At 39.6% G+C, this 26615-nt stretch overlaps 1 protein-coding gene and 1 pseudogene across 1 annotated transcript in view; both read right to left on the reverse strand.

Moving 5' to 3' along the window:
• Positions 1-20537, reverse strand: part of LOC100723179 (ubiquitin carboxyl-terminal hydrolase 42-like) — a 32934-nt gene extending 12397 nt beyond the window's left edge. Inside the window, 6 exon segments of the mRNA XM_013152563.2 lie at positions 5497-5567; positions 6269-6336; positions 7174-7276; positions 9253-9363; positions 18328-18522; positions 20303-20537. Coding sequence (XP_013008017.2) covers positions 5497-5567; positions 6269-6336; positions 7174-7276; positions 9253-9363; positions 18328-18522; positions 20303-20537 — 783 coding nt within the window.
• On the reverse strand, positions 17436-18164 carry LOC111756931 (small ribosomal subunit protein eS6-like; annotated as a pseudogene).
• Positions 20538-26615: the final 6078 nt, after the last annotated feature.

Raw genomic sequence — 26615 nt, forward strand, 5'->3', positions numbered from 1 at the left:
ATACTGTAAAAGTGGAAATCAACAAGGAGCTATGGCCACCTACTGGCCACCACCAACTGCCCAAACACGCTCATGAGGAAGGCCTCCAAGTAGATGGACATGAACACAGCAAGTGGACAAAAAGACAAAGGCATGATCGCTTTTTAAAAATTGTCTTTTAAAAAAATTAAAGAGAAAAATCAATAAAAACACTGATACAAAATTTCAAACAAGACAACAGGAGAGTAACAATGGTTAATACATTGCTTGTCGTCATCTTCAAAGTAGTAGCTCAGATTGCAAGAAATAGAATATAAGAAAAGAATACAATGAAAAACTGATCAAGTAGTACAAACACAAACCTGTCTTTTCAGTGCACTAAGAGAAATTAGTAGTGTGACTGTCCTAACTATCTTGTGTCTGTGTGTATACATTTCCCCTTCCTCCTTCTCTCCTTTCCCCCACCACATTTTCTCTTCCCTTTAAACAGTTTCTTCCCATGTCACGACAGCTAGTGTACATTTTGGATCTCACTTATTCTTTCAGTTTCTCTCACTAGGGAGACACTATGATGGTTGCAATGCCAGTCTGATTTATTTCACTCGTGTTGCATCTATTGTTCTTTAAAGTCTCAAGCTTATCCTTCTTTATGGCTCAGTAGTACTATATTGTATAAAAGTGCCACATCTTTTTTGTCCATTCCTTAATAAGCATTTGAGTTGTTTCCAATTTCCTAATTTTGGAAACAAACAGGTGCACATATATCACTGTGGTATGACGTTTTTAATTCTTCTGGGAAGACACTCAGAAGAAGAGTAGCTGGATCAAATGGGACCTCTAGTCTTAGTTTTATGAGGAATCTCCTCACTGATTTCCACAGTGGTTACAGAAGTCTACACTCCCACCAACAGTGGAGAAGAGTTCCTTTCCCCACAGCCCCTCCAGCATTTGTTATTGGCTGATTTCTTGATGATGTCATTTTATCTGGGGAGAGATGGGGTGCTGTTTTAATTTGCATCTCTTGAATGACCAATGATGTTGAACATTTTTCATATATTTATTTGCTATTTGTATTTCTTCATCTGAGACATGTGTATTCATCTCAGATGTCCATTTTTGGATTGGGTGTTTGAATTTGTGGGGTCTAATTTTTTTCAATTCTTTATATATTTTAGGTATATGTCTTTCGTCTAAGAGACAGCTGACTAATAGATTTTCCCACTCTGTGGGTTGTATTTTCACTCTGTTGGTGATTCCTTTTGCTGTGCAAAGACTTTTAATAAGATTAGATCCCATTTGTTTATTCCCATTTTAGATCCCATTTGTAGTGTTTCCCAAACAGTCTGGGTTTTGTTTTTGAGATGTCTGCCAACATGTTTGTCTTTGAGATTTCTACCTATTTTCTCTTCCAGTAGATTTAGTGTTTCTGTTTTAATATTTATATCTTTGATCCATTTTAACTTTAGTGCATGGTGGTAGACAAAGGTCTAGTTTCTTTTTTTCTCTTTTTGAAATACTGGGGATCTATCCCAGGGCTTTCATACGGAGCTAACTTCCAAGCCCTTTTCTTATTTTTATTTCAAACAGTGTTTCACTAAGTTGCCCGGCTGGGTTCAAACTTGTGATCCACCTGCTTGAGCCTTCCAGAGTCCTGGGACTATCGACATGCCTCATTGTGCCCTGTTCATAACCTTATTTTTATAATTAGTATCTAATCTATTCTGGTGCAGTGTATATCAAATGATTAAGAGCATTAATCAGACTTCCGGGAGAACATGGTGGACAGATAACAGCAACTACCGGAGGCTCTCTGAAAGACTTGGCTCAGAAGCCAGGAATGGTGCGGACTAAGGAGACATAAGCAGGTGGAGATATGCTCTGCTGACTCAGGAACGAACTGGGCTGAGAGAAACCAACTTGGAATGCATTCCTGGTGCTAAAACAGGAACAGAAAAGCCTCGGTGTGGAGGCTGGACCCCGCGCCATTGTAAGCCGCGATTTGGGTTTCCTGCCGCGTGGTGACTGGCTGCCTCTACAGTGGCTCAGCAAGGAGAGAGACGCGCAGAAGCTCTGAGAACGGCAATCTGCGAACGGCAGGGAGGCGTGCACTGACTTGTGGTGAGGTGAGTGAGAGAAGCTGACACTCTACCACAGTTTGACTCCAGCGGAGGACTTTCTGGGCCCAAGCAGTCCTGCGGGAGCAGGGCGTGGTGGCAACTCCAGCCACACATCCCCCTCTCGGGCGGAATTGGTGAAAAGCGCCTGGCCTGCGTGACGCTGCCGGCGGACCTGGTAGGCTGTCCCAACCCAGATCCCAGAGCCTGACGGTGGCCGGGAGGGGAGACACGTAGGCTGCCTGGTCCGTAACTCCCTGGTGCGCAGCGGTGAGCGGGAACACCTAACTGGCGCAATTCGATCAGGCTGTGGCTGACTGGGAGAGAAGCTGGGCCTCTTATATAAGCTTGCATATATAAGGAACAGAGAAGAAGAGGCAGCATGGGAAGAGGCAGCAACAAGAAAGGCTCCTCGGCCCCCAATTCTGAGAAACAGGCAATAGCAGACACCGCACCAATATACATAAGGCACCATATAGAGAGCCTCATAGACCAATTCAGGAATGAAGTTATCAACGACCTGAAGCTAGAAGTATGCAGAATAGTTAGAGAAATGCTAAGTACCACCCAAGAAAAAACAGGCGGTGGAATGGAAGAACAGAAAAAAAAGGGAGAATTGTTTGATGGAGAAAACAGAGAAACCATAGAATACGTGAAGCAGGTTCAAAGGGACTACCAAGATACCAAGAAGTCTATAGAAGACTGGCATAACAGCTTGAAAGAAACTAAGGACAGACTATCTGAACTGGAGGGCAGACTTGTAATATGGGAGAATGAAATGAAAAACTTCTTAAAAATAACAAAGAAACAAACAGCAATAATACAAAGACAAGAAGATGATAAGAGGATCCATAACTTAAGGATTAAGAACATAAAAGAAGAAGTAGGGACACAAACAAGTGAACTACAAAAGCTACTCACAGAAATAATCCAGGAGAATTTTCCTAATTTAGCAAAAGGTAAAGATACTCAGATATATGAGGCATACAGGACCCCAGCTACCTACAACCCAAACAGAGCAACACCCAGGCATATAATAATAAAAATTCCAGAAATTCAATACAAGAACAGAATATTAAAAGCTGTAAGAGACAAGAAACAGACCACTTACAAGGGAACACCCATCAGAATTACAGCAGATTTCTCTGCACAAACCATCAAATCACGAAGAGCGTGGGGGGAAATAATTCAAGCTTTGAAAGATAATAATCTCCAGCCAAGATTGAGATATCCTGCACAACTGTCCCTGGAAATTGATGGAAAAACAAGGTGCTTCCAGGATAAAGAGGAACTGGGGGAATTTGCAACCACCAATTCAACTCTACAGAGAGTATTGCAGGATATTCTAAAAAAAGAAAAATACAAAGAATCCAGAAATAATGGCAGAGAGGCCACAACGAATGGAACAGAGAACAAAATGAAGAAGACAAACTGACAGCTACAGACAGAAAAAGAGCTCAATAGAAATGAGGCAGAGAAGATTGGATGACAGGAACAGCTATTTTGGAGAAAATGACATCTTAATAGGTAATACTGATTTAGTATCATCTTGTTTTGAAGTCTCATCTAGCTTTTGTCCTTCTGTCTCCAATAGTCTAAATAGGTTGTATCTTACTGGATTTTATTATGTACGATAGTATAAGCAAAAACCTTGTAAAGACAAGGAGATTATACAGAAACCATTATTCATTTTCTGTTAGTCGATTCTCAATACTCTGTAATGCTGTCATTCTCTTGAATGGTTTTACATTGTTTTGATATACTTAATGCTACAGTATACGAAGTTGTACTCAAGGATTTCAAAGAAAGACAATATGGTAACTACTTTTAGGTTAGGATTATCTGGTGGTGAAACACTATTCTGCTTAAATGGTTATGTTTTGATCTGCGCTGTTTCGTTGTTATGCCCTCTTTTATCTCAATCTCCACTCCATTATTTACTTTTTTATCTTTATCCTTTTAATTAAAGGAAAAAAATAGCAGGATATATTATAGTAACCCACTTTGACTTTTCATTACCTTGATTTAAAGCCCTGTATTACTCTCACCATCTGGTTTTTAACTGATGTTCCCCTATTCTGTTTTGCTGGATAGTATCAGGTTCGAAAGTTTAGGCATCAGCTGTGAAGATAATGAGATTCATTATGACGCCCATTCTTGTTGACTTTTATCTACTTTTGAAGACCTACAATGTCTCCAATGTTTTGGTTTTGTTGGTTTTATTCTTCACTGTTTTGTTCAATTGTATTATAACTAACGATATAGGCAATTCTATTAGAGATAGCGGGAGGCATTATAGTAACCATTGTTGATCACCTTGTATTATGTTTTTACATTATCTATTATGTCCACCCTTTTGACTTGACCGATTCTGTTCTGTTATGTCACATTTGGTTTTACTCTCTTCCAAAAAAGTAATAAGAACCGTGGGAGCAATGAAACCCAAAATGTGTAATAGTCATGGTACAAAAGAGAGGAAAAGAAAGTGCTCCAAACTATATAACTGCATGTATATTTAAGTGTATAAGATAGAAAATGATATCACAGAGTTTTATTGGATCAATGAACAGAACTGTTTGCAGTATTGTTGATGGAATGTCCACTTTACAAGCTTTAATTTTGTGACTTGAACAATTATTTGTAAGATGACAATATGTAATCCATTAACTAGTGATTTCCTACTGTTCAATTTTTTTTCTGTAAATCTGTATAACTTGTACCCTTTCCCTGCTTTTTTTTTCTTTTCTCCTTAAATAAAATTTAAAAAAAAAAAAGAGCATTAATCATGAAGGGTAGGCTTTACATATATCTGCAATATTTATCTTTTTCATTATAAGCATACATTATACCTGTAATCAGAAAAATAAAAGCTCAAAAATATAGTTCAGAAAATGTAAGATGTAAAACAATTTCTAAGCAATAAGAACTATCTAAGGTTTGCTAATATAGGTATACAAAACCTGGTTTTATAGCCAAGTATGGTGCCATGTGCCTGTAATCCCAGTATTTGTAAGACTGAGGTAGGAGGATTTCCACAAATTTGAGGCCAATCTAGGCTACATAGTGAGTTCGAGATTAGCCTGGACCACATAGTGAGACTGCCTCAAAAAGCTGGAAAAAAAGAAAAAAGAAAAAAGAAAAAGTAAAGCCCTAGTTTTCTTTTTTGGTCTTTTCCAGGCAGAATTTCACTATATGGTTCAGGCTGCCCCTGAACTCACTTTGTGGGCCAGGCTGGCCTCAAACTCACTGTGCTCCTTCTGCCTCAGCCTCCAAAGTGCTAGGATTACAGGCATACAGCACCAAACCCAGCTAAAGCCTTGGTTTTATTAAGATTTACTTAAGTGAAAAGTTAAAGGATAACAAAGATTTAAAACTTGACCACCATTAAAATTATTAAATTTACCTTTATCTCCAAGGTAATATCCAGATATGGATCAAAGGTATCTGAGACACCCTTGCAATTTAAACATTGGACTGAAATAAAAATAAAAGATAAGCAAAGTGTAATCATTATGACAGCCTCAAGTATTAAAATTACAGAATACAAATACTATTTCAAAGAAAAAGAAGAGTATAACTTTTCTCCTACTGCACTGGGAAAAAAGTTAATCTTCTACACAGTGCAGGAAAAGATCTTATGAATTTGGCCCCTTGTACACTTCTGGGTGGAATATAAACTGGTATGATCTCTTAGAATGACAGCGGGTTCGTATTAAAATTTAAAATACAGCTTAGGATATAAATTCTAATTCTTGCCATTTTGCGCTGGAAGAAAATAAATTCTAATACCATGCACACTGTTACACAGACACAAAAGCGTGAGCACATGGGTGGTGTTCATATAAGGCAATGATGGTGACAACAGAACAGCAAGCTAAATATCCATCGATGGGGGAGTAAGACAAATGGGCGCCACTGCAGCTGTGGAACAGCCCGTCAGACCTGTGTGTGCTCAAGTAGAAAGATTGCTACTCATGTTAAGGCAAAACACAACTACTCCACAGTCGGCTCTCAGCGTGCTGATGAATAAGAAACTACCAGGAGGAGAGACTAGGAACTGGTACAGGGGCTGCTCCAGGGAGGAGGAGGGAGTCTCTGCTTTTCCTTATTTCCACAGTTTTCATTCTAATACCACATGCGTGTGCCACTTTATCAACTTGTGAACAAAAACTCACCTCTAGATCTCAGGTATCCCCCGAACACCTGGCAAATTAGTGTGGTGGCCTGGGTGTGTCTGTCTAACCTGAAAAAGACAAAACAGTGATGTAAGAATTCTGCAAAATTTTGGATGCTCTAACTAGATTTTAAAAGCATGTATATTTATAAAAGAATAAGAATTTAGAGAGGAGAGACAGAAAATAAAAGACCAGTCTGTGTGGTATCAGAGGTTGGCCCTGCCTGGTGGCGCACAGTGACAATCTGGGGAGGAGGACGGAAGGAGCTAAATTATGGAGGGACTTTGAAATCAAGACAGGAATTTGGCTCTCAAGCAAAGCAGCAGGAGGAAGACGCCCTCAGCAGCCCTGTGACCCCACGTGGGCTTGGGGAAGGAAGGGAAGGCAGAGTCTGTCATTGTCCAGACGGGGAAGCCCTGGACAGGGAGAGGAATGCAAAGGGAGCTCCCTGTACCGGGTGTGTGGGCAGTAGCGGGTGGGTTAGGAGTGTTACACAAGGATCTCGCCCGTCTTTCTCTTGGGTCTGCATTTAGATTTTAGGAGAAGCCACAAGAACTGGACATTGACAGGGAGAGAGAGGGGAGGCAGGAAACACTTATTAGTCTGGAGCTCAACAGAGAAAATGCCTGGCACAATTAGAAGCAGGGACTTTTAGACCTGCCAGAGCGTGCCGACATGGAAATTAAGAACAGCGAAACCAATGTTCATTTCCTGACATCTATAATTGAAGAAATTCCAATTGTGATAGTAAGGACATCTTTTTAACTTTCAGTCATTTTAAAATAGTGCGAATTGGGGCCGAGGATTTAGCTCAGCAGCTCAAGTGCTTGCCTAGTAAGTGTACCCAACATAAACACAGGCATAACAAGGCAGAGGTGTAAACTGAAGAAATGCTGTGTGCTCACTCGTTGCTGCCACTGAGGCACGCTTCTTGCATGGCGTCAACCGTGTGCTGAAGAAACTCATGGGCATCTTCTTGCTCGCCAATTTGGAAGTGGCTGGCTATTCCTGTAGGTTTTAAGTAAAGACAGGGCATTATCATTATATATTAAATGCCAGGGCTGCCAAGTTACATCTTACGTTACTCAGAAAACCCAAATAACTACACGGAATGAGAAAGTAACGCTCACTCAAGCACCGCGCACTTTCACCAAGGCCCCGGAGCTGCAGTTCCCGAGTCCAGGAGCAGCCGTGGAATGACTCTCTACCAGGTTAACACAGTTCACGTGAATGCAGTCAACATCGTTCTACCCACACAAGTTCATCCAAAATGTTAGGTTAGTGCATCCATGGGGAATATGACTCTCAAATCCGTGAGAGACCCTACGCGGAACACAAATATCTAACCTATTCAGTCCCATACCAATGACCACAGGACGAATTACATTCTCATTTCAATCCTGCTAAATGACTCAGCAGTTGCAAGAAGCAAGTATTTTTAAAAATTATACATAAAACAATGGCAAAAGTGTATGAATTACACAAAATCTGTTAGACACTGAGTTTTATATATATAAGAACATAAATATATTCTAGCTTATATCATATAAAATTGCCAATATTCCACCAGTTTTGACCTATATAAATAGCAATTCCATGATTTAACTGTATGTGTGCACACATTCAGAGTAATGTCACTTTCCTAAAGACTAGGTTATTATTCATGCCTGCTATATATGTGTGTCTAAAAAAATAAATATGTAAGTAATTAAAATAATCAAAACCTGTCTTGGGCAAAATTTTGCCATATGTTTTAAAGATTTCTTCACTGTCTACTCTGGTCCACCAATAATGCTAAAGATCAATTTAATCTTTAGTCTTTAGCAGGTTTTAAGACAAAAGGATTATAGTTTATCATTATATAATTATGTATCTCTAAAATTACCCAAACTAGATACTAGATTAACAGTGAAAATAATTTTTTATCTGTGAGCATTTTTACTACAAGTTGGCTAATTAAAATGATGTAAAAGTGAATACAAAAAGCACCCAGAGTCTGGTGTGGTGGTGCAAGCCTGTAATCCCAGGCTGAGGGAGGAGGATCTCAGAGTCTGAGGCATCCTGGGCTATGCAGTGACACCCTCAGGGGAGCAGATTGTGGTGGCCACATCAAAAATACATGAGAAAATATCATATAACCTATTTAGAAATTTAAAATAGAAAAAAGTGAAGCTTGTTCACAAATTTAGTTAGACTCTGAGTACAAATTTTTTAATAAAAGCATATTTACCTCTATTTTGACAATTCTTGTATAGTACAAAATTTACCAAATTAAAACTAAATATAAATCTTTTAAAGAATCCTGTGGGACAATATGCAAGTTACAGAAATCTAACTATCTGAGCAAAAGCCTCTGTAAATGATTTTATTAACAAACTGAGTTTTAAATCATGTAAAATTTGCTCATATTAAACTATGGTCTTCTTTTTTGTTTGTTTGGATACCAGGAATCAAACTCAGGACCTTGTCCTTGCCAGGCAGGTGCTGTGCCACTGAGCTATATCCCTGGCCCAGTCTTCTTTATTATATTGTCATCTCTAGAATTTCAAAAATAGCTTATATAGTGAATATTTTATTACACATTATTAATTAAACACATATCAGCTGGGTATGGTGGCACACAACTATAACCTCAGCACCAGAACAGTGAGGTGGGAGCATCACCTTGAGTTTGAGGCCAGCCTGGGTTACATAAGTGAGTTTAAGGGCAGTCTGTACTACATAGCAAGACCCTGTCTTAAAAAAAAGTACTTATCCATGTACAATAAAATACTTGTAGTTTATTTTGTAATAAACTTTGGGATTTTTAAAAAATCATGTAGGCCATTAAGCTAAAAGCCAGGCATGGCAGTACATACCCGTAGTCCCAGCTACCCAGGAGACTGAGATAAGGAGATCCCTTAGGCAACCGTATTAGCCCTCATCTCAGGAAAAGACTACCTTGACTACCTTGCTTGAGAATACTTCTCTGGGTTGATACTTACGCTGCATCTCATTGATGACAAACATGGGTTTAATAACATCCCCAGGATTATTGAGTGCCTGGGTAATATGGTCTTGCATTATACACATCATGCAAAATCCTTCTGCATGACCTGAAAGATAGATGTTAATGCCCCATATTAGCAAAATACAACTAGATAGTAAACCATAAATGAAAAGCACATTCTTGAAATGAAATAACAGTAGCAGCTGCTAGGTGTACGCATGGACTCATCTACTTTTATTTTCACTTAATTCTTTAAAAACAATCCTAAATGATAAGTATATATTGCCTCTAGTTCACAAGAGAGGAAAAAAGGCTCAGAGAGTTGAAAATCTCAAGATCACACAGTCAGACTCAACTCATACATTTCCTAGTTTCAGAGGCTGTGGTATTTGTGATTCGATACTGGAAAAATAAGAAATTTTTATTAGCTGGGCATGGTGGCTCATACCTGTAATCCCAACACTTGGGAGGCTGAAGCAGGAGGATCACTGCAAGTTCATGGCCAGCCTGAGCTACAAAGTGAGTTCAGGGCCAGCCTAAACTGAATATTGAGATGGTATCTCAAAAAAATTGTTTTCTTGTACTACCATTAGTTTCAAATGTGAAAGATATTAGAAATTTCTATGTAAATATTCTGGCTTTCCTGGCCACATATCATGGCCTCTATTTACATTTTTAAAAAACAGTCTTTTAAAGATGTAATAAATGATTCCTAGTTCATGCCAAGTGGTGTTATTGGAAACTAGTGGCTAGAGGCACAATATACTTCTTAATATCCTACAAAGAACAAGATATCTCCTTATAGCAAAGAATTACCTGGCCCCAGATATCAAGAGGTTCTGCCTAGACAAAAGCTTCAGAACTTAATAAAGCTTTAAAATCCTTGAAAGGATCAAACTATTTCTAGTTTACTACATCCCAAAATAAACCTCAAAAATATTTAAGTAGAATCTGTTAGACCAAAAATACACTACAGGATTAATAACAGATTAGAGACCACAGAAGAAAACATTAGTGAATTTGAGGACATTCGTTATGGATAGAACATAGCTGTAATAATACATCAAGAGAAAAAAGAAACCTTAAAGTAACAGTAACAAGAGAGATGTGTATCAGTGAGCTGTGGGACAATTCCAAGTTGTCCTTGGTATGCATTCAATTGCAGTCTGAAAGTAAAGGGATGGAACAAACACGTCGAGAAATACTTACTTACGAAAGAACTGCACAAGGAAGATTCTTAGGGTGATGGAATGATTTTGCATTTTGGCTGAGGTGAGGTGGTGGTTTACATGGATGCTATACCTTTGTTTAAGTTCAAAGAATTTAAACACGAAAATATTAATTTTATTCTGTGAAGTATATAGTTGTTTTTAAGTGACCAAAAGTTGTCCCGATTTCATGGGAATCGTACATATACATATTTAAGAACCTCAATAAACTCAAGTAGCACTGCTTAAGTCAAGCAACGAAATCTTAAAAGCAACTCTGGATAAGAAGCGTTCCAAAGGCAGTGAAAACTGACAGCAGACTTCTTGTCAGAGAGTGCAGGCCAGCAGAGCATACACTAACATCTTAATCTTGTTAAACATCTTAGTTAAAGAAAAATAAGATGCTAACATCTTTCATAAAGATGAGATTTTCATACCTGGGAAAATGAAACAGAACTGGTTTTCCCTATTTCTTCTGCCATATGCAACAACAACAAATTCCTTGAAACTGCATATTCAGCTCGCCCATAAAGAACAAACTTGAGACTTTTGTAGGAAAATGGAAGCAACGAGAGACCGTAATCACAAGTGAAATAAATCAGTCTCACATGTGTAAGCATCACATTGTCTCCCTGAGACATTTAAAGGGTAAATAAAGTCTAACATGTACAATAGATATTGTGACATAGGAATAAAAATTTCAAAAGGGAGAAGGACAGGCTGGAGATACAGCTTCGTGGCACAGGGTCTGCCTGGCAAATGCAAAGTTGTGAATTCAATCCCTGGTACCAACGGCCACAACAAAAAGTTTCAAATGGAAAAAAGAACTAGGATGGGGGAAAAGCAAAAGGGAGGGAGGGAAAAGAGGGGAAATGCAAGTTAATTATACTACTAGTGTCTGTTAGTTCATTAAAAGGAATTTTTGTGCTAATATCAATTGGAGAATTTTTTATGCTTGTATCTTATACTCTGAGTAACTATTTTAAAGATAACACTTAATGTATTGTTATTCTCGTATTATTTTGGTATCAAGTGTTGTTTTACTTTTTTCCATAAAATAAAAGAAAAAAGAAAATCGGCTCTTGAAGGCTAAACGAAATCCTGAATATTACAATGGTTTATGGCTCCCTAAAGTCCCTAAGAAAGACTGAAAGGTAGAGAGAAAAAGACACACATTAGGGACTTCAGGGCTCCAGCATGGTGGCAGTTTCTCTAGTTTTCTTTGTGCCTCAAATATTCCAAACTTGGAGCTAAAGAAGACTGCAACCTAGAAACAGCAACAATGCTCAGAGCAAAGACCCCACAGAAAGCCTGCCTGTCCTACCCAACCAGAGGCTGAGGCAGGGGCAGCCTAGTGTGACAGACAACTTTAGAAAAACTTGTTCTACACCATCTTTTGTATGTATGTATGCAGTCCCCTGCCCAAAATGTTGCGATACCTTTAAAAGCCTTTAACTACAACCTTTGAAAACCTTTCTGGCTGGGAAGGCCCCCACCCACCGCAATGCTTGGGAATGGCTCAGCCAGGTGTGTACCTTTGCTTTGCAAACTTAACAGTCCAAAACTGTACCCCCTCTGTCTGGCGTGTACACCTAGCAGGCAGTATCACTGTGCATGAATGAGCCCATTCCAGGTCCCAGGCAATCACGACCTCGCCTGTGGGCTAGAGCCCACTAGAACTACTCAAATGAGCGCGCCCATGACTAACCCTGCCCTGCTTTGCCTGTGAAACCTCAAGAAATGCTCTGCCCTAATGCTGTCCTCTCATTCCTGCCTTCTACTTCTTGACCACTCTGTGTCTTTCCCACATGTCCCTATGTAGTCCATGATGCCTCCTGTCTTCAGGACCTATAAATACACTAAACTGTACTTTTAAAGCCTCTCCTGTGCCTCCACCTGAAGCTGTTCCTGACTGACCACTATGTAAAAGAACAGCCACACTCTACAGGACAACTATGACTCCAGCTCTACCCACACCTGCAGTCGCCAAGAGGAGAGCCTGGACTTCACCTGCCAGGCTCTAAGGCACCCAGCAGATCTATGGGAGATGGATTAGGAGCTGGAACTTTCCTCACAGTGTCTGTACGTCCCCCCAGCTCCATGCAGGTGAAGGTATGTGGAGCCAGCACGTCCACCCTCACCCAGTAACACAGAGGTGTCCCTTCTAACCCCATCCCTCAGGGTCACAGTCAGGACTTGCCGTGTGGTAACAAAGCTACTCCCACTGCAGCGTCAGTGGGGACCCTGCAGAGATGCAACTTCCACTCTCACCCACAGCAGCAAGGGCCCCAAACCCCACTCTGAGTCAACAGAGGCCGGGTAGAGAACCTGGACTTCTACCTCAGCCTGAGCTCACTTCCTCTGCCTGAGCAGTGCCAGAAAAGCTGGCTAAAAAAGAGTTTAGGTAAGACCCAAGGTCCCATAATATGCAAAAATGCCCAAGTTTCAAGTGAAAAATCTTTTACCACACCAAGAACCAAAAATTCTTCAAAAAAATTGTAACATTCTTACTTGGTTCTACATGTAAGTAGGAAAAGTATTTAAAACAATTATAATTTAAGAGAAAATAAATGAACAAAAAAGATAACCCTTCTAAACTTCCTTCAAACTGGTAAAATGTCACTGCCAGTAGACTGATAAATTATGTATGTATAATGCAATACCTAGAACACCACCAAGGCATTCCCTCAAAAACACCAAACAAACGAAAATGGAATTCTAAAAAATATTCAAGTAACCCACAGGGTGTGTAAAATTAAAAAAAAAACAATAAAAACAAAGAGAACAAACAAAAAAGCAAAACACAAAGTGGCACACTAAGTCTTGGTACATCAATAATCCTCTTCTAATGTTCTATATACACCAATTAAAAAACATAGTGGTGTGTGGTGTACATACCTGTAATTGCTACACTCTAGGAGCCGATCCAGAAGATTCATGAATTTGTACCCAGCCTGGACAACTTAGCAAGATGCTGTTTCAAAATGAAAAATGGAAAACATACTAGGGATATAGCTTAGTGCAAAGGCCCTGGATTCAATTCTCAGTAACAAATAAATGAATGACACAGAGTGACAAAGTGGATTAAAAACATGATCCAATAATATGCTCCTAATAACAAACCAAATTCAAATGTAATACTATTGGCAGTCTGAATATAAAAGTATGAAAAAGATACAGTATGTGCCTGTTACTCAAAAACAAAAAGATCTATGTTAATGTCAGATAGTTAGACTGCAGATGGAAGGCTCTGGGTTTAATCTCCAATACCAAATGAATGAATGAATAAATGATACACATGGAAAAAATGGACAGAGAGAGGGACATTACATATTTGGTGCAACTAATGCATTACAAATTTAAGGGCCAATCCATTAAAAAAACAGATACCTTGCAAGATGTGAGGGCACATGCCTCTAATTCCAACTAATTGGGAGGCTGAGGCAGAAGGATCACAGATTTGAGCCCTGCCAGGACAACTTAGTAAGACTGCTTCAGAATCTGAAAAGGGCTGGTACAGCTCAGTGGCAAATGCTTGCCCAGCCTGTGAAGGTCCTGGTTCAACACTCAGCACCACCATAAAAAAGAAAGGGAAGGAAGGAAAAAGGAAGGGAAGAAGAGAAAAATAACATAGCAATCTTGAATGTGTTTGTACCAAACAATAAAGCTGAAAAATACATGAATCAAACTCAAAACTGAGAAGTGACCAAGAAACATCTACATTTAGAGATGGAAACTCAATGACTCACTGAACAATTCAAAATATATTGAAAAATCCAACAATATTCTCAGCTACCAAGTCAAATCAACATTTATAGAACATTCCATCCACTCAAGAGCAAAATACACATTTGTTTCAGAGTCCTCAAAAAAATTTAAGTCTCCTCCAATCACAATGCAATAAAAAATAAGTATCAGTGAGAGGAAGATAAGAAAACCTCTAAATAACTGGACATTGAAGATGTCTAAATGATACAAGGATCAAAGAATAAGTATCAAAGAAAAAAGACAGGGTTTCATTATGCAGTTCAGGCTGGCAGTGATCCTCCTGCCTCAGCCTCCTGAGTGCTGATATTATAGGCTTGAGCCACCACACATGACCACTCAAGGAAAATTTTATAATACACTGAATTGAATAAAAATAAAATTTGGGCACACACAAGAGTGCTGAAAGGGAAATTTATAACAATTACCAATATCAGGAATGAAACTGAGGATATTACTAATACAGGTCCCGAAAACACTGAAAGAATAATAAATACTACAAATAAATTACACACATAAATTTAAAAGGAATGGACCAATTTCTCAAAAAAGCAAACTATCAGCTTGGTGTGGTGGCACATGCCTGTACCCCCAGAACTCAGGAGGCTGAGGCAGGCGGATCATTGTGAATTCGAGAACAGCCTGGGTTACAAAATGAGTTTAAGGCCAGCCTGAACTCACAATGAGACCTTGTCTGAAAAAGTAAAAAAAAAAAAAAAAAAAAAAAAGCCAACCACCAGTCATCCAATATAAAATAAATATTTTCAGTAATCCTATACTTATTAAGAGAATTCAATTTGTGATTTTTTTTTGTACTGGGGATCAAACTCATAAAGTCACACTTGCCATGCAGGCCCAATGTATGATTTTAAAACTCCCAAAGAAGAGAAACTCTGGGCTGGGGATTTAGCTCAGCAGTATAAGCGCCTGCCTTGCAAGCTTGTGGTCGTGAGTTCGATTCCCAGTACTGGTAAAAAATATAAAATAAAAAAAAAGAAGGAAAACTCCAAGACTAGATAGTCATACTTCAGAATTCTATACATTGTAAAAAGAACAACAGTTGTACAAAATCTTTTCTAAACAAGAAAAAAAAGTGGCTAATGTGTCCCAACTAGCTACAAAATTATGTAGCTAATTTTACCCTGACACCAAAACTAGGCAAAGACAGTACAAAAACAGAAAATATCTCTTGAGTAGAGATGTAAAACCTTTACTAACTTATTAACAAACAAAACTGGTCAATTTATATGGAGAATTATACACTATGACCAAAGTTTATTCCAGGTATGCAGAGATAATACAAAAAAATCTATCAGCGGAATTCCCTGTATTAACAGGCTAAAAAAATATCAAGCTGAGCATGGTGGTGCATGTCTGTAACTCCAGAATTTGGGAAGCTGAGGCAGGAAGACAGCGGAAAGTTTGAGACCAGCGTGGGCCATGAGCGAGTTTAAGACCAGCCTGGACAGCATGGTAAAACCCTGTCTCAAAAAAACCAAAAACAAAACACAACACAACCAGAAAACATATGATCACATCAATTTGATGCAGAAATCACTTGACAAAAATCAATATACATTCAGGATTAAAAAAACTAGAATGAGAAAAATAGGAATGGACAACAAATTGAATGTTTCCTCCTAACATCAGAAAAGAAGGGTGTCTCTTCTCGCCACTTTTATTCAACAGTGCTGGAATTTCCAGCCAGTGAAAAAAGAAAATAAAACAAGGAAATAAATAAAGTAGGCAGACCGGGAAAGTATAAGTAAAACTGCCCTGAATAGCACATGACATGATATGACCGTGCATGTAGAAAATTTCAAGGAATCTACCCCCAAAAAACAAAAACAAAAACTGGAGCTAATAAATGACTTCAGGAAGGTTACAGTGTACAAGAAATCAACATGATACAGAAATCAAATGTGTCTATATTTCAGCAAGAACTTCACAGACAGCAAAATTAAAAATAAAATATTACAACTAAAAACAAACCAGCCAGGAGGAGGAGGAGGAGGAGGAGGAGGAGGAGAAGGAACAATGTGTGAATCTAATGAAACAACTTCCTCTTGCCCTCCTGGTACCAGTACTGGGTTTTCAACCACACCCTACTTTCTTTCTTTTTTTTTTTTTGTCTTTTTCCTTTTTATTGGTACCAGGGATCAAACTCACGACTGCCTGCTTGCAAGGCAGGTGCTTATGCCGCTGAGCTAAATCCCCAGCCCCACAAAAGTCATACAAAAGCTGTCTGTGGGGAATGAATCTTGAACTTAGAAATTGAGGGCAAATGCAGTATTTATTCTATAATTTAATATAATCCCCTGGCATAGCAAGTATCTTTAGCTGAGGAGACTCTATGTGATTTTTCTTAGCTTAAATTTTTCTGTACTTACCAAATACTTTATTAATTTACTCGTGGATGGAAAACAGTTGTGAAACAACCCACTTAAATTCTCCTTTTAGTAAAGAATTATGCAAGAAGAAACTGAGGAGGTTTTTGTATGTTTTATTCAGATCACTGACAAATCACACCAGAGCACACACACAAACCTGAGCATTAACTCAGAGCGGAGAGCAGGGAGACTTCATTTATAAAGGATGACAGATAATCAGGGTATGCAGGAGTCAAAAACCTCAAAAACAGATATTGTACATCCTGCTTCAGTAGTCACACTGAGCTGGCTTCTATGTAAAGGCATCTGTGTAAGTTTTAACTGATTTCTGCCCCAGGTTGCACGTGGAGCCTCCAATGCTGAAAGGAAAGCCCTGCAGGACCCCACGAGGTTGGGGGCCGGGTGAGAGCTCTTCTCCTCTGCTCAGAAGCTGGGAAAGGACTGAAGCCTTCCAATGAAGGCCAGAGGGCAGGATCTCTTAATCCTGTCTGTCCCAACCGTTAATGTCAGACATCAGGTCACATTTTTAACACGTGTAAGAACTGGGGGTGTAGCTCAGTGGTAGAACATTTGCCTGACACACGTGAGATCCTGGGTTCGACCCCCAGCACAACAAAAATGGGAACAAAAACATTTTAACAATGTAGAAAACTAGGCGGGGGTTAGAAATGCTAAATGATATACAAATAGATTTCCTTTTAAATACCCACCCTGAGGTCAAATTAGATGCCATACACTTTTTATGAAGCTAAATACAAATCCTGGGGTCTAAAAGAATGAAGTACCTTTACAAATTTTTTTGATACATAAGCATTTCATTTTTGATTGGACTCAGAGTAGAAGCTCTCAGAGAAAAGCCTGCATCTGTTGGCAATTTGTTCCTGGCGTTTTTCTTTAGCTTCCTTCATTCTCTTGGCCAGAAGCTTAGAATATTCTGCAACCTCTTTGTTTTTCTTAGTACGCGGCTCCTTCAGAGCCATACGGGCAGCATTCACATTGGATGACACATGGAGTAACAAGATGCTGAGTCTTGGGGGCTTTCGTCTTGGGTTTATCTTCTTTGTTTAAGGGCTTTCTGACAGCCTAGTGGCGGACATCATCATCTTCAGAAAGATGGAAATGTTTATGGAGTCTGCTTGCTCTTTTGGGCCCCTGGCACTGAGGCACAGTAGTATCAGTCAATCCAGGAATATCTTTCTCTCATTTTTTACAATAAACAAATTGAGAACCCTCAGATTGGCATCCACAGTGCCACCTGAGACAGATTTACGCTTTCTCTCTCTGGTTCTCCCTGGTCTGTAACAGGAATGCCCCTTGCTCAGTAGCAAGTGGACTTGACCATGAATCGAGAAGCCCTGCTTCATGGAGAAACCTTGCTTGTCATTCTTACCACTGATTTGGACCACATGACCCCCTGTTCTTCACCCAGAGTCAGCAGCAACTTCTGTGGCCATACGCTTCTCACGGACTGTACCAAGTTTAGCTTCATCACCCACCTCAGTGAGTTTCTGGCAGCCAGTGGCTGGGAAGATGTTCAGTTTCATCTTGAAGCAACTGATCACCCTCCCGGGGCCACAGAAAAGAACAAGAATAAGCCAACTTCTTAATGATCACACAACTCAACTTAATTCCTTTCATTTTAGAGGGGGAAAAAGTGAGTAGGTTAGCATACCACAGTCCACAAACACCACTGTGCACAACACTTACATGTCTCGGAGTGTTCATGCGACAACATGTAATTGGCGAGAGGTGCTGTGTATGTCAGACACTGCAGCGCTGCATTGGCAAAGCAGGTGTTGCCCAGGTTCTGAAGCCCAGCACCAACTCCGTGAGTTTGCTGCCACTTAAGACAAATCTTCTCTGAGGGAAAAAGAATTTTCTGTGGCAGTGCAATGCCGTCACCTGGGGATAGAAAAATACACAACAAAGACTTAAAAACAGAACTTGGCATGCTGCTAAAGCCAAATAAATGATACTTGATCGACATTCTAAATCTCATTATCGCTGCCAGAAACATGGGTTAGAAAGGGACATTTAACAAGACAGGACCTAGAACAGGAAAAGCTAAGATTTAGTTTCTTCAACAAATTTCAAACACAAAAGGTGGGAAAGCTTACAAATTATGAGAAATTTCATAGACAGATCCACGAATGCAAAGTGCAGACTCCAGTGGATATCACTTTCAATGACTGAAAACAAGCTACACAGCCACCCATGACAGTGCACGCCTGAAACCCCAGCTACTCAAGAGGCTGAGGCAGGAGGACTGCTACCAATTTAGCAAGATCCTGTCTGAAAATAAAAAAAATAGCTCAGCACTTCCTGGGTTCAATCCCTGGTACTGTAGTACCAGAAAAAGTGTGACAACCAGAGATATCTGAATATTGACTACATTTTTTACTACATTTTCTTTTAAGAAGAATCCTACAGTGGGTGAGTTGGCCGTAAGTAAGTAAATGTCAGCGCTGGCTGACGACTTCGTGAGAGTGCATTACAATTACTTCTTTATAGCTACTTAACCCAACCAATGGAATAGACAAGGTGAGCCAGCTCCTTGAACGTTTGCTTTGGATGCGTGTATTCAGGGCGCCTCCATCCTTCCCATCGCATAGGCTGGGCCTCCCCTCGTGTCTCGGTTTCAGTCCTGGTGGTTGATACTGGTGAAGAGACAGCTTACTGTACTAGGAACTTTCAATCACCAGCAGCAAAACTGATTTTCCAAAGGATGGCAAGTGTCTTGGTGCTAACAGAGGCAAAGATGGCCTACAGGTGCTTCCCCACTGAAGAGATATTACTGATTATTTCAGTAGGCTTTGGCTTGAGAGGGAACAGAGAACAACCAGGAAAGGAAAAATGAGTCTGTGGAGAGTAAGACAAGGGCAGAGTGAGGAGCGAAAGGGAAGCCCAGCAATGTGACAGGAGCTGGAGCCCTGCGGAAAGGTGGTCTGTGGGAAAGTCTTTCTTGTTTTGCTTTGTATTTGTGCCTGTGGGAAAGTCTTGATGGAGAAGCCAAAGGACCTCAAACCTTTATGTGTAACATAAGTTGTTTTGATCTGTGACATAAGCTTCCCCTCACATACACTCAGAACACCTTCGACAAACCACACCACCCACTCCCACACCACAGTATCAAAGTTACCAAGAGGACTCAAAACAATACCAGGATGGAACTATTCTAAGCTGAACCAAATTCCCATTAGAACTAATTCTAGTATTATCTTTCTTTGCCTTTCAAATCTTCAAGGGTTTAAACATAAGCCTTACAAGTACCAATTGAAAGTGTCGAGGTTTCACTCATCTGGATAAATTTTAACAAATGTAACTGTGTTTACATTTTCTACTCTTTTCCAAAGACAGATGCAGTATCTACTTAGGGAACATAATAACTACTGGTTAGCTGAAAATATAAGAATTTCTCCTCTCCATTTTCTCCAAGATAGTTTATCCTTCTAAAAATTAGAAATAAAAGAGACTATTCATATTTGAGGAACTAAAAAAAATAGCCTGTTATACTACATATATTAATAATGAATGCTTACTCATTAAAGGAAAATAATTTGCATCATATAATTCTGGCCACATGTGTGGAAATATCTCCTACAAAATAAGCACTTCTCTGAAACTACCAACCTACTGACAGCATTTATACAGGAGTTTCTGGCAGTGAGTTTTTTAATAGTACCTTGATCCTTTGGTGGTGATGGCTCTGATCTATCAGAGACAGCCGAATCTGAATAAGCAGCCCCGGGCACTGGTCCTAAAGAAAGTGTGTGACTGGAAACATCACTTAGTGAAGACACAGCACTCCAGCCGGCAGAGTCTGTGTCCACATCTCCAGTGGAGACTGCCTCGGAACGGCCGGGCTGATTCTGACGGGCTGATGGGTCTGAAGAGTCAGCTCTGCCAAATACAGTCATTGTTCACTCTACAAAAGTCAAAAAAAACAAAGGAATCTACTCACCCTGCAATTAGATTTTGGAATGCTTTCTAGCCATTTTAAATTATTTTCAAATAAATCATCCGAATATAAAAACATTAGTATTTGGGGGCAGGCAGTACTTGGAATTAAACACACGGTCTCACCCATGCCAGCCAAGCACTCTCCACAAAACTGCATCCTCAGCCCTCTATCTCTTTTTAATAATTTTCTTGGGACATTTAGAATCATGCTAACCTAAAAATATCAATTAATTTCATTTCAAAATCTTTGACAATGTATTCATGCCTTCTAAAAGTATACTTGAGTTTTTGATCAGGCACTTCAATTTCCAATTCTATATTTACTCACATTGAATAAGTACTTATTTGTATGTCTCTTTAACACTAGGAACTATTATTAATATAATTAAATTTTCAGTTCACATATAATTTCTCAGGGAACTGTCTTGACTACATGAAGACAAAAACTAGTTTTGATTTTTTAGATTAAAGTCCAAAATGAGAACTTACAAGGAAAAATATCACTTCCTAATATAAATAATGGAAATCTATTCCTGAACAAACAAGAATTCATGCTCTCTTAAACAATGAAAAAATACAATACTGGAAGTCTGCCACCGACACATCACCATCAAACCAAGCTATTTCTGCCTGAAAGGAGACAAAATTATCTTTATTTGCATGTTATACATCTATCTATGAAAAGGAGAACCTGAGCACATACTATCAGGATCCAATTATAAAAAACAATGAAAATAATGTTAATCATAGGTGCAGAGAGAGGAGGCAAAACCAGAGTGAGGGGAGGAGGGTATCATGGTCGGAACTGTGTAATGGGAGGGAGAGCTGTGTCCTAACACTCAGGATCACATCAACTGGGTCAGATCCTTAGAGATAAAGTTAGAAGAAAGTCTTTAGGATGGGTCCTAATCCAATGACGGCGTCTCCGAGGGAAAGGGAGTCTGGACACGTGACCAGAGGGACAAGTCCATGTGAAAGTCCAGGAAGGAATCAAGGTGAGGCATCGACAAGCCTGGATGTGTCAGCAGTGTTTTATATGCTCTGTATTTTATGTAGTTTAGACATTTTAGGTGGTGTGTTTGCCTAAAATTTTCCTCTCCTTCATGTAGTTACTTTTTCTGGATAGCAAAGGGCCTCTCTAAACACATGAGTTTCCTATAAAAACCAACCAACCTGGGGTCTGATCTCAACCACTTATTTATCTAGATATTTCCCTAATATTTCCCCTGCCTAAACCATCCAGGCCCAAATACAAACATCTAGAGATGTTCCAACAACCAAAGCCCAATAAAATTATCTGCCAATCTGCCATTTTTAGCTGCCTACTCTGGTCTGGCTTGCTTTTCCTCCAAAACTCCATAAAGGCGGATTCGGTTTCCACCACATTCTGATCTTCTGCCAGGTGACCCAAACCAGATGCGTCCACTTGGTTCCACTGGCTTGGGCAACCTCCTGTGTGAGACCTGGTGTTACATGAATGTCTTCCTCCCGGTGCTCATTCTTGTCCCATCTCTGGAACACAAACCCCTTATCATCCTGTGTCTAAGATTACACTCTCAGAATAATGCAGATTTCACAGACTAGGCTGTGAGAAAACAGGGTGCTAAGCCAAGTGCCTCACTCACCTGAAGGAGTTGGTGACAAAGTCTGCACCCTCAGGAGACACCCACAAACAGGGAGATTCAAGGGGTGAAGGCCCAGCAGAGTCAGAGAACCTCTGACCTAGGATGGATGTTCATCAGTGGTATCAATGTCCTAGGAGGAAAAATGAAGGCTTGTCATTAGGAAAGGATGGTTATGTCAGCTCGCATGACTGCTTCCCAGGCATTGCTCCTCAATGTGTAGACGTGACATTTACTGTTCTCCACAGAACTGTGGAGTCATGCCAGTAAGACTTGCATTCTACACACTAAAAGTCAATTGCATTGCTCAAAATCCAACAATTACTATCTTTGTTTTTTTAAAAATTTATTTAAAGAAAGACTAAACAAAACAGAAAACAGGTAGAAATAATACGTACTTTCAAAAAAAATTAAGAAATCACTAGTTAATGATTACAGATTGTCCTCTTACAAATAGTTATTAAAGATATTAAAATGGAGCATATAAAGTGGGGATTCAAACAGTGAGAATGCAAACAGTTCTGTTCAACTATCCAACAAAAACTTAGAAATATGGTTATCAATCCTATACACATAAACATACATACAGTTATCCATATCTTCAATTATGTTGAGACTGAACAAACCCAAGCAGACTAATGTCACTCTGAACAAAGAATAATACTATTACTGGGTTTCACAATATGACACTCCAGGATCAGCACTGGGTACTTTAGTGTCTCTTTTTCTTCAAAATATCTATTCATTTCATCATGTGTCATAAGATCAGTTCTCATAAACTGTTTATAGATTCTACACATGCATGAGTCTTAACATTTATTTCTATCCTTTCTATATTAGAGGGAGAAACAAAACAAAGCAAGACAAAACAAAATATATTCCTATAAATACATGAAACGAAAAAGACATGTAAGACCATTGTGTATAAGGAGTTCTACCATAGTTCCTGTGTTGTCTCTTGTTATCTTCAATAGACTGGCTATATCATCAGACATAGTATAATCGAATATATCTTACATAACAGTATTAATAAAAACATAACTTTGTATATAGTATAAAACTTCAAAAATAGGCAGTTATCACACCAGAATGTGTATCGTAGAGTCTTGTCATCTTCAGTGCAGTTGCCTATACTCTCAGACTTGATACTATCAATCATATCACTTTTGAATAAAATCTGTCAATATCAAACAGCAATCAAACAACAGATTTAACTAAGATCAGTCATGATAAAACAGTATAAGTCATACAGGGCTCCAGATTAAGATAATAGGAAATTAAACATTACTGTGTTATATCCTGATGTTTTTGGGACAGCTATCTGTGCCCTCAAATCTAATGCAAGTAGACAAATTGGGAGAGAATAAAATCTATAAAAAAGAATAAAACCTATCTAAGCAGAGTGGTGTGAGTAATGTGGGTTTTAAATTCTGATACACTATTCATCTTCCATCTTTTTTAAGACTCTCCCTCCCCTTTCACTTCCCCAGGGTACACTGTGCATTTTGGGGTCTGACCAAGACCCTTGGTTTTAAATTGTGTGTGTGGGGGCAACCTGCTATTTATAGGTAAACCTTCTCTCTCCTGGATTTGATCTCTAATTGTATTCCTTTATCTATTAAAGCATGTCTTTCCAACCTATCCACAAATGCTGGTCTAGTTGCCCCTATAACTCTGATTCTCTGTCACATAGAGCATTGTTTTCTCATATTTGATTTTCAGTTATGTACTCTCTTTCATGTTAATTATATTTCCTATAAATAGCATCTCGGTGGAGCCTCCCTCCTGATCTACTCCATGTATAGTGTATCAAGGCCATCTATATTAGAGATTATAATGAGCCTTCTCTGCCTCATTTCTGTTATGCTCTTTTTGGCCATCAGTTGTCTGCTTATCTTTTTCATTCTGTTTTCTGCTCCATTCTTTGAGGCCTCTCTGCCACTGTTTCCAGAATCCTAGTACTTTTTCTCTCTCTCTAGAATGCCCTGAAGTATTCTCTGTAGAGTTGGATTGGTGGGTGAATTTCTCTAGTTCCTTTTTGTCTTGGAAACATCTAGTTTCTCCATTAATTTCTACAGACAGTTTAGCAGGGTATATCAATCTGGGCTGGAGGTTATTTTCTTTCAGGGCTTGGAATATTTCACTCCAGGCTCTTCTTGACTTGATGGTTTGTGTCGAGAAGTCTGCTGTTATTCTGATGAGCCTTCCTTTATAGATTTTCTGTTTCTGGTCTCTAACAGCTTTTGATATTCTGGTCTTATATTGAATTTCTGGGACCTTGATTATTATATGCCTGGGTGTAGCTCTGTTTTGGTTGTAGGTGGCTGGAGTTCTGTATGCCTCATACATCTGAATATCATTTCCTTTTCCTATGTTTGAGAAGTTTTCCTTAATTATTTCTGTGAATAGCCTTTGTAGTTCCTTTGTACACCTGCTTCTTCATTCACATTCTTTATTCTCAAGTAATAGATCCTCTTGTTGTCTTCTAGCCTTTGTATTGTTACTGCTTGTTTGCTTGTTATTTTAAAAAAGGTTTTCCTTCCATAATCCTACATTGCAAAACTGTCTTCCAGTGTGGATAATCTATCCTTAGTTTCTTTCAAGCAGATTTGCCATCTTTCCAAAGAGTTTTTAATTTCTTGGTTATCTCTTTGAATCTGCTTCATGTATTCTATATTTTGTTTATATTCTTCATCAAATGGTTCTCTCCTTTGAGTTCTTCCCTTCTTCCATCTGTGTCTTCTTGAGGGGTGCTTAGCATCTCTTTTATTAATCTTCTTATATCTTGCTTTACTTGGATAAATATTTCCCTTTTGAACTTGTCTATGAGGTCCCAAAGATATCTCTTTATGTCCAGTGGTGCTATATGTGATATTGCATGTTTGCTGTTCTCATTCTCCTTTGTATTTACCTGTTCTGGGTCAATGTTCTCAGGGTTGGGACCTGGGGACTTTTTGTTGTTGCTTCCTCTTCGCATCTTTTTTGTTTCTTCCAGGAGGCCCCAGTTTCTTTCTTTTTTGGTTACAATTCTTCTGAAGCACGCTGGCTAGGTGACCCTTTCCCCTGCAGTGTGCTAGTGAGTTGCAAACAGAGGCAGCATATGCTGGCCCCTCCCCTCCAGATCAGTCAAGCTGTTGAGGCCTTTACTGTATTAGTGCATTGCCTCCCCTCTGGGTCTGTCAAACTTCTGAGGCCTTCACTGCACTAGTGTGTGCATCTACCATAGGAAATTGATTTTGGACAACCTATTGGGTCTCAGCCAGGCCACATGACCCAGGCCAAGCTCTCTCCACCAATCCCATTCGAGAAGGGAACAACTGACTGAAGTCACTATGCGCCTTGTACTTGCCAGTCCTGCCAAGTCCCAGAATGTCATCCATTGGAGCCCCCCTTTCTGTGGAATGGCTCCAACTTCTGTCACTCAACACAAGTCGATGCAGGCTCCTGCCAGCTCAGCTCTCCATTCGGCTGGCCAATCCCCAACCTTACTGTGACTGCACCTCTAGTGAGTCGAAGCAGCAGGACCTTGGATGGCTTGGCAAATTGCCTGCTGCTGTGAGAGCACTGAACCTTTAGCTGTTCCAATAATAGCACCGGGACTGTATGTTTGATTGGTTCTTAGTTTCACCTTAGTTTCTTCTTGGGATGAGAGAATTCATCTCCCTCTGTTCAGGGCTCCCCACACTGTATTATGTTGCATTCTAAGTTGACTATCTCAGGGAGCCTCTGTAGCCAGCTGTTATCTATCTGCATCTTTGCTCCCAACAACAGGTATCTTTACACATCTAGTATCTTTATACACATTCTTTGCAGGGCTGGAAGGATATTCTAGGCAAACGGCTCCACCCTTACTCATGGCAAAGGAGCAGGGTACAGTTTTGAGTGGTAGAGCCTCTGCGTTGCTGTGGCAAGAGTGCTGGACAGTTGTGGGTCTAACTTACTTCAGTGACCAAAAAAATGGAAAGTCAGTGATGACAGACAGTTGGTTCTGTTGACTTCAGGTGAGAACTATGGTTGGTTTAGGGCAGGTCACTTGGAACTGTAAGGATGACCCACGGTTATTTATGTACATACTTTTTCTAGAAACACTCAACCTTCCATTCACCTAGGGATTCTCTGCCCATCAGGGAGACAACAAAGGTGTTTGTGCCAAATACTGCCTGCCCTCAGTGAGCTTTCAAGCTGCTTATGGAAAGCAGGTGACCAATAAGCGACAGCTGTGAAGGAAGAGAAGGTGGGAACAGTGGATGGTGCAGGTGGAGGATGGGAGAGTGCATGTTACTTTCTGTATTTTATGATGTTTGGATGCCTAAAATATCTCACTGGCCTGAAGGCACACCCTTGCCAGCACTAGCCATCTTTCCAAGCACAGTAAATCCTGCCTGAGACATGTCCTCCTGGTAGGAACACAGA

Source organism: Cavia porcellus, unplaced genomic scaffold, assembly GCF_034190915.1.
Source record: "Cavia porcellus strain 051 isolate PalLab524CR breed Dunkin Hartley unplaced genomic scaffold, mCavPor4.1 scaffold_23, whole genome shotgun sequence".
Lineage (NCBI taxonomy): Eukaryota > Metazoa > Chordata > Mammalia > Rodentia > Caviidae > Cavia > Cavia porcellus.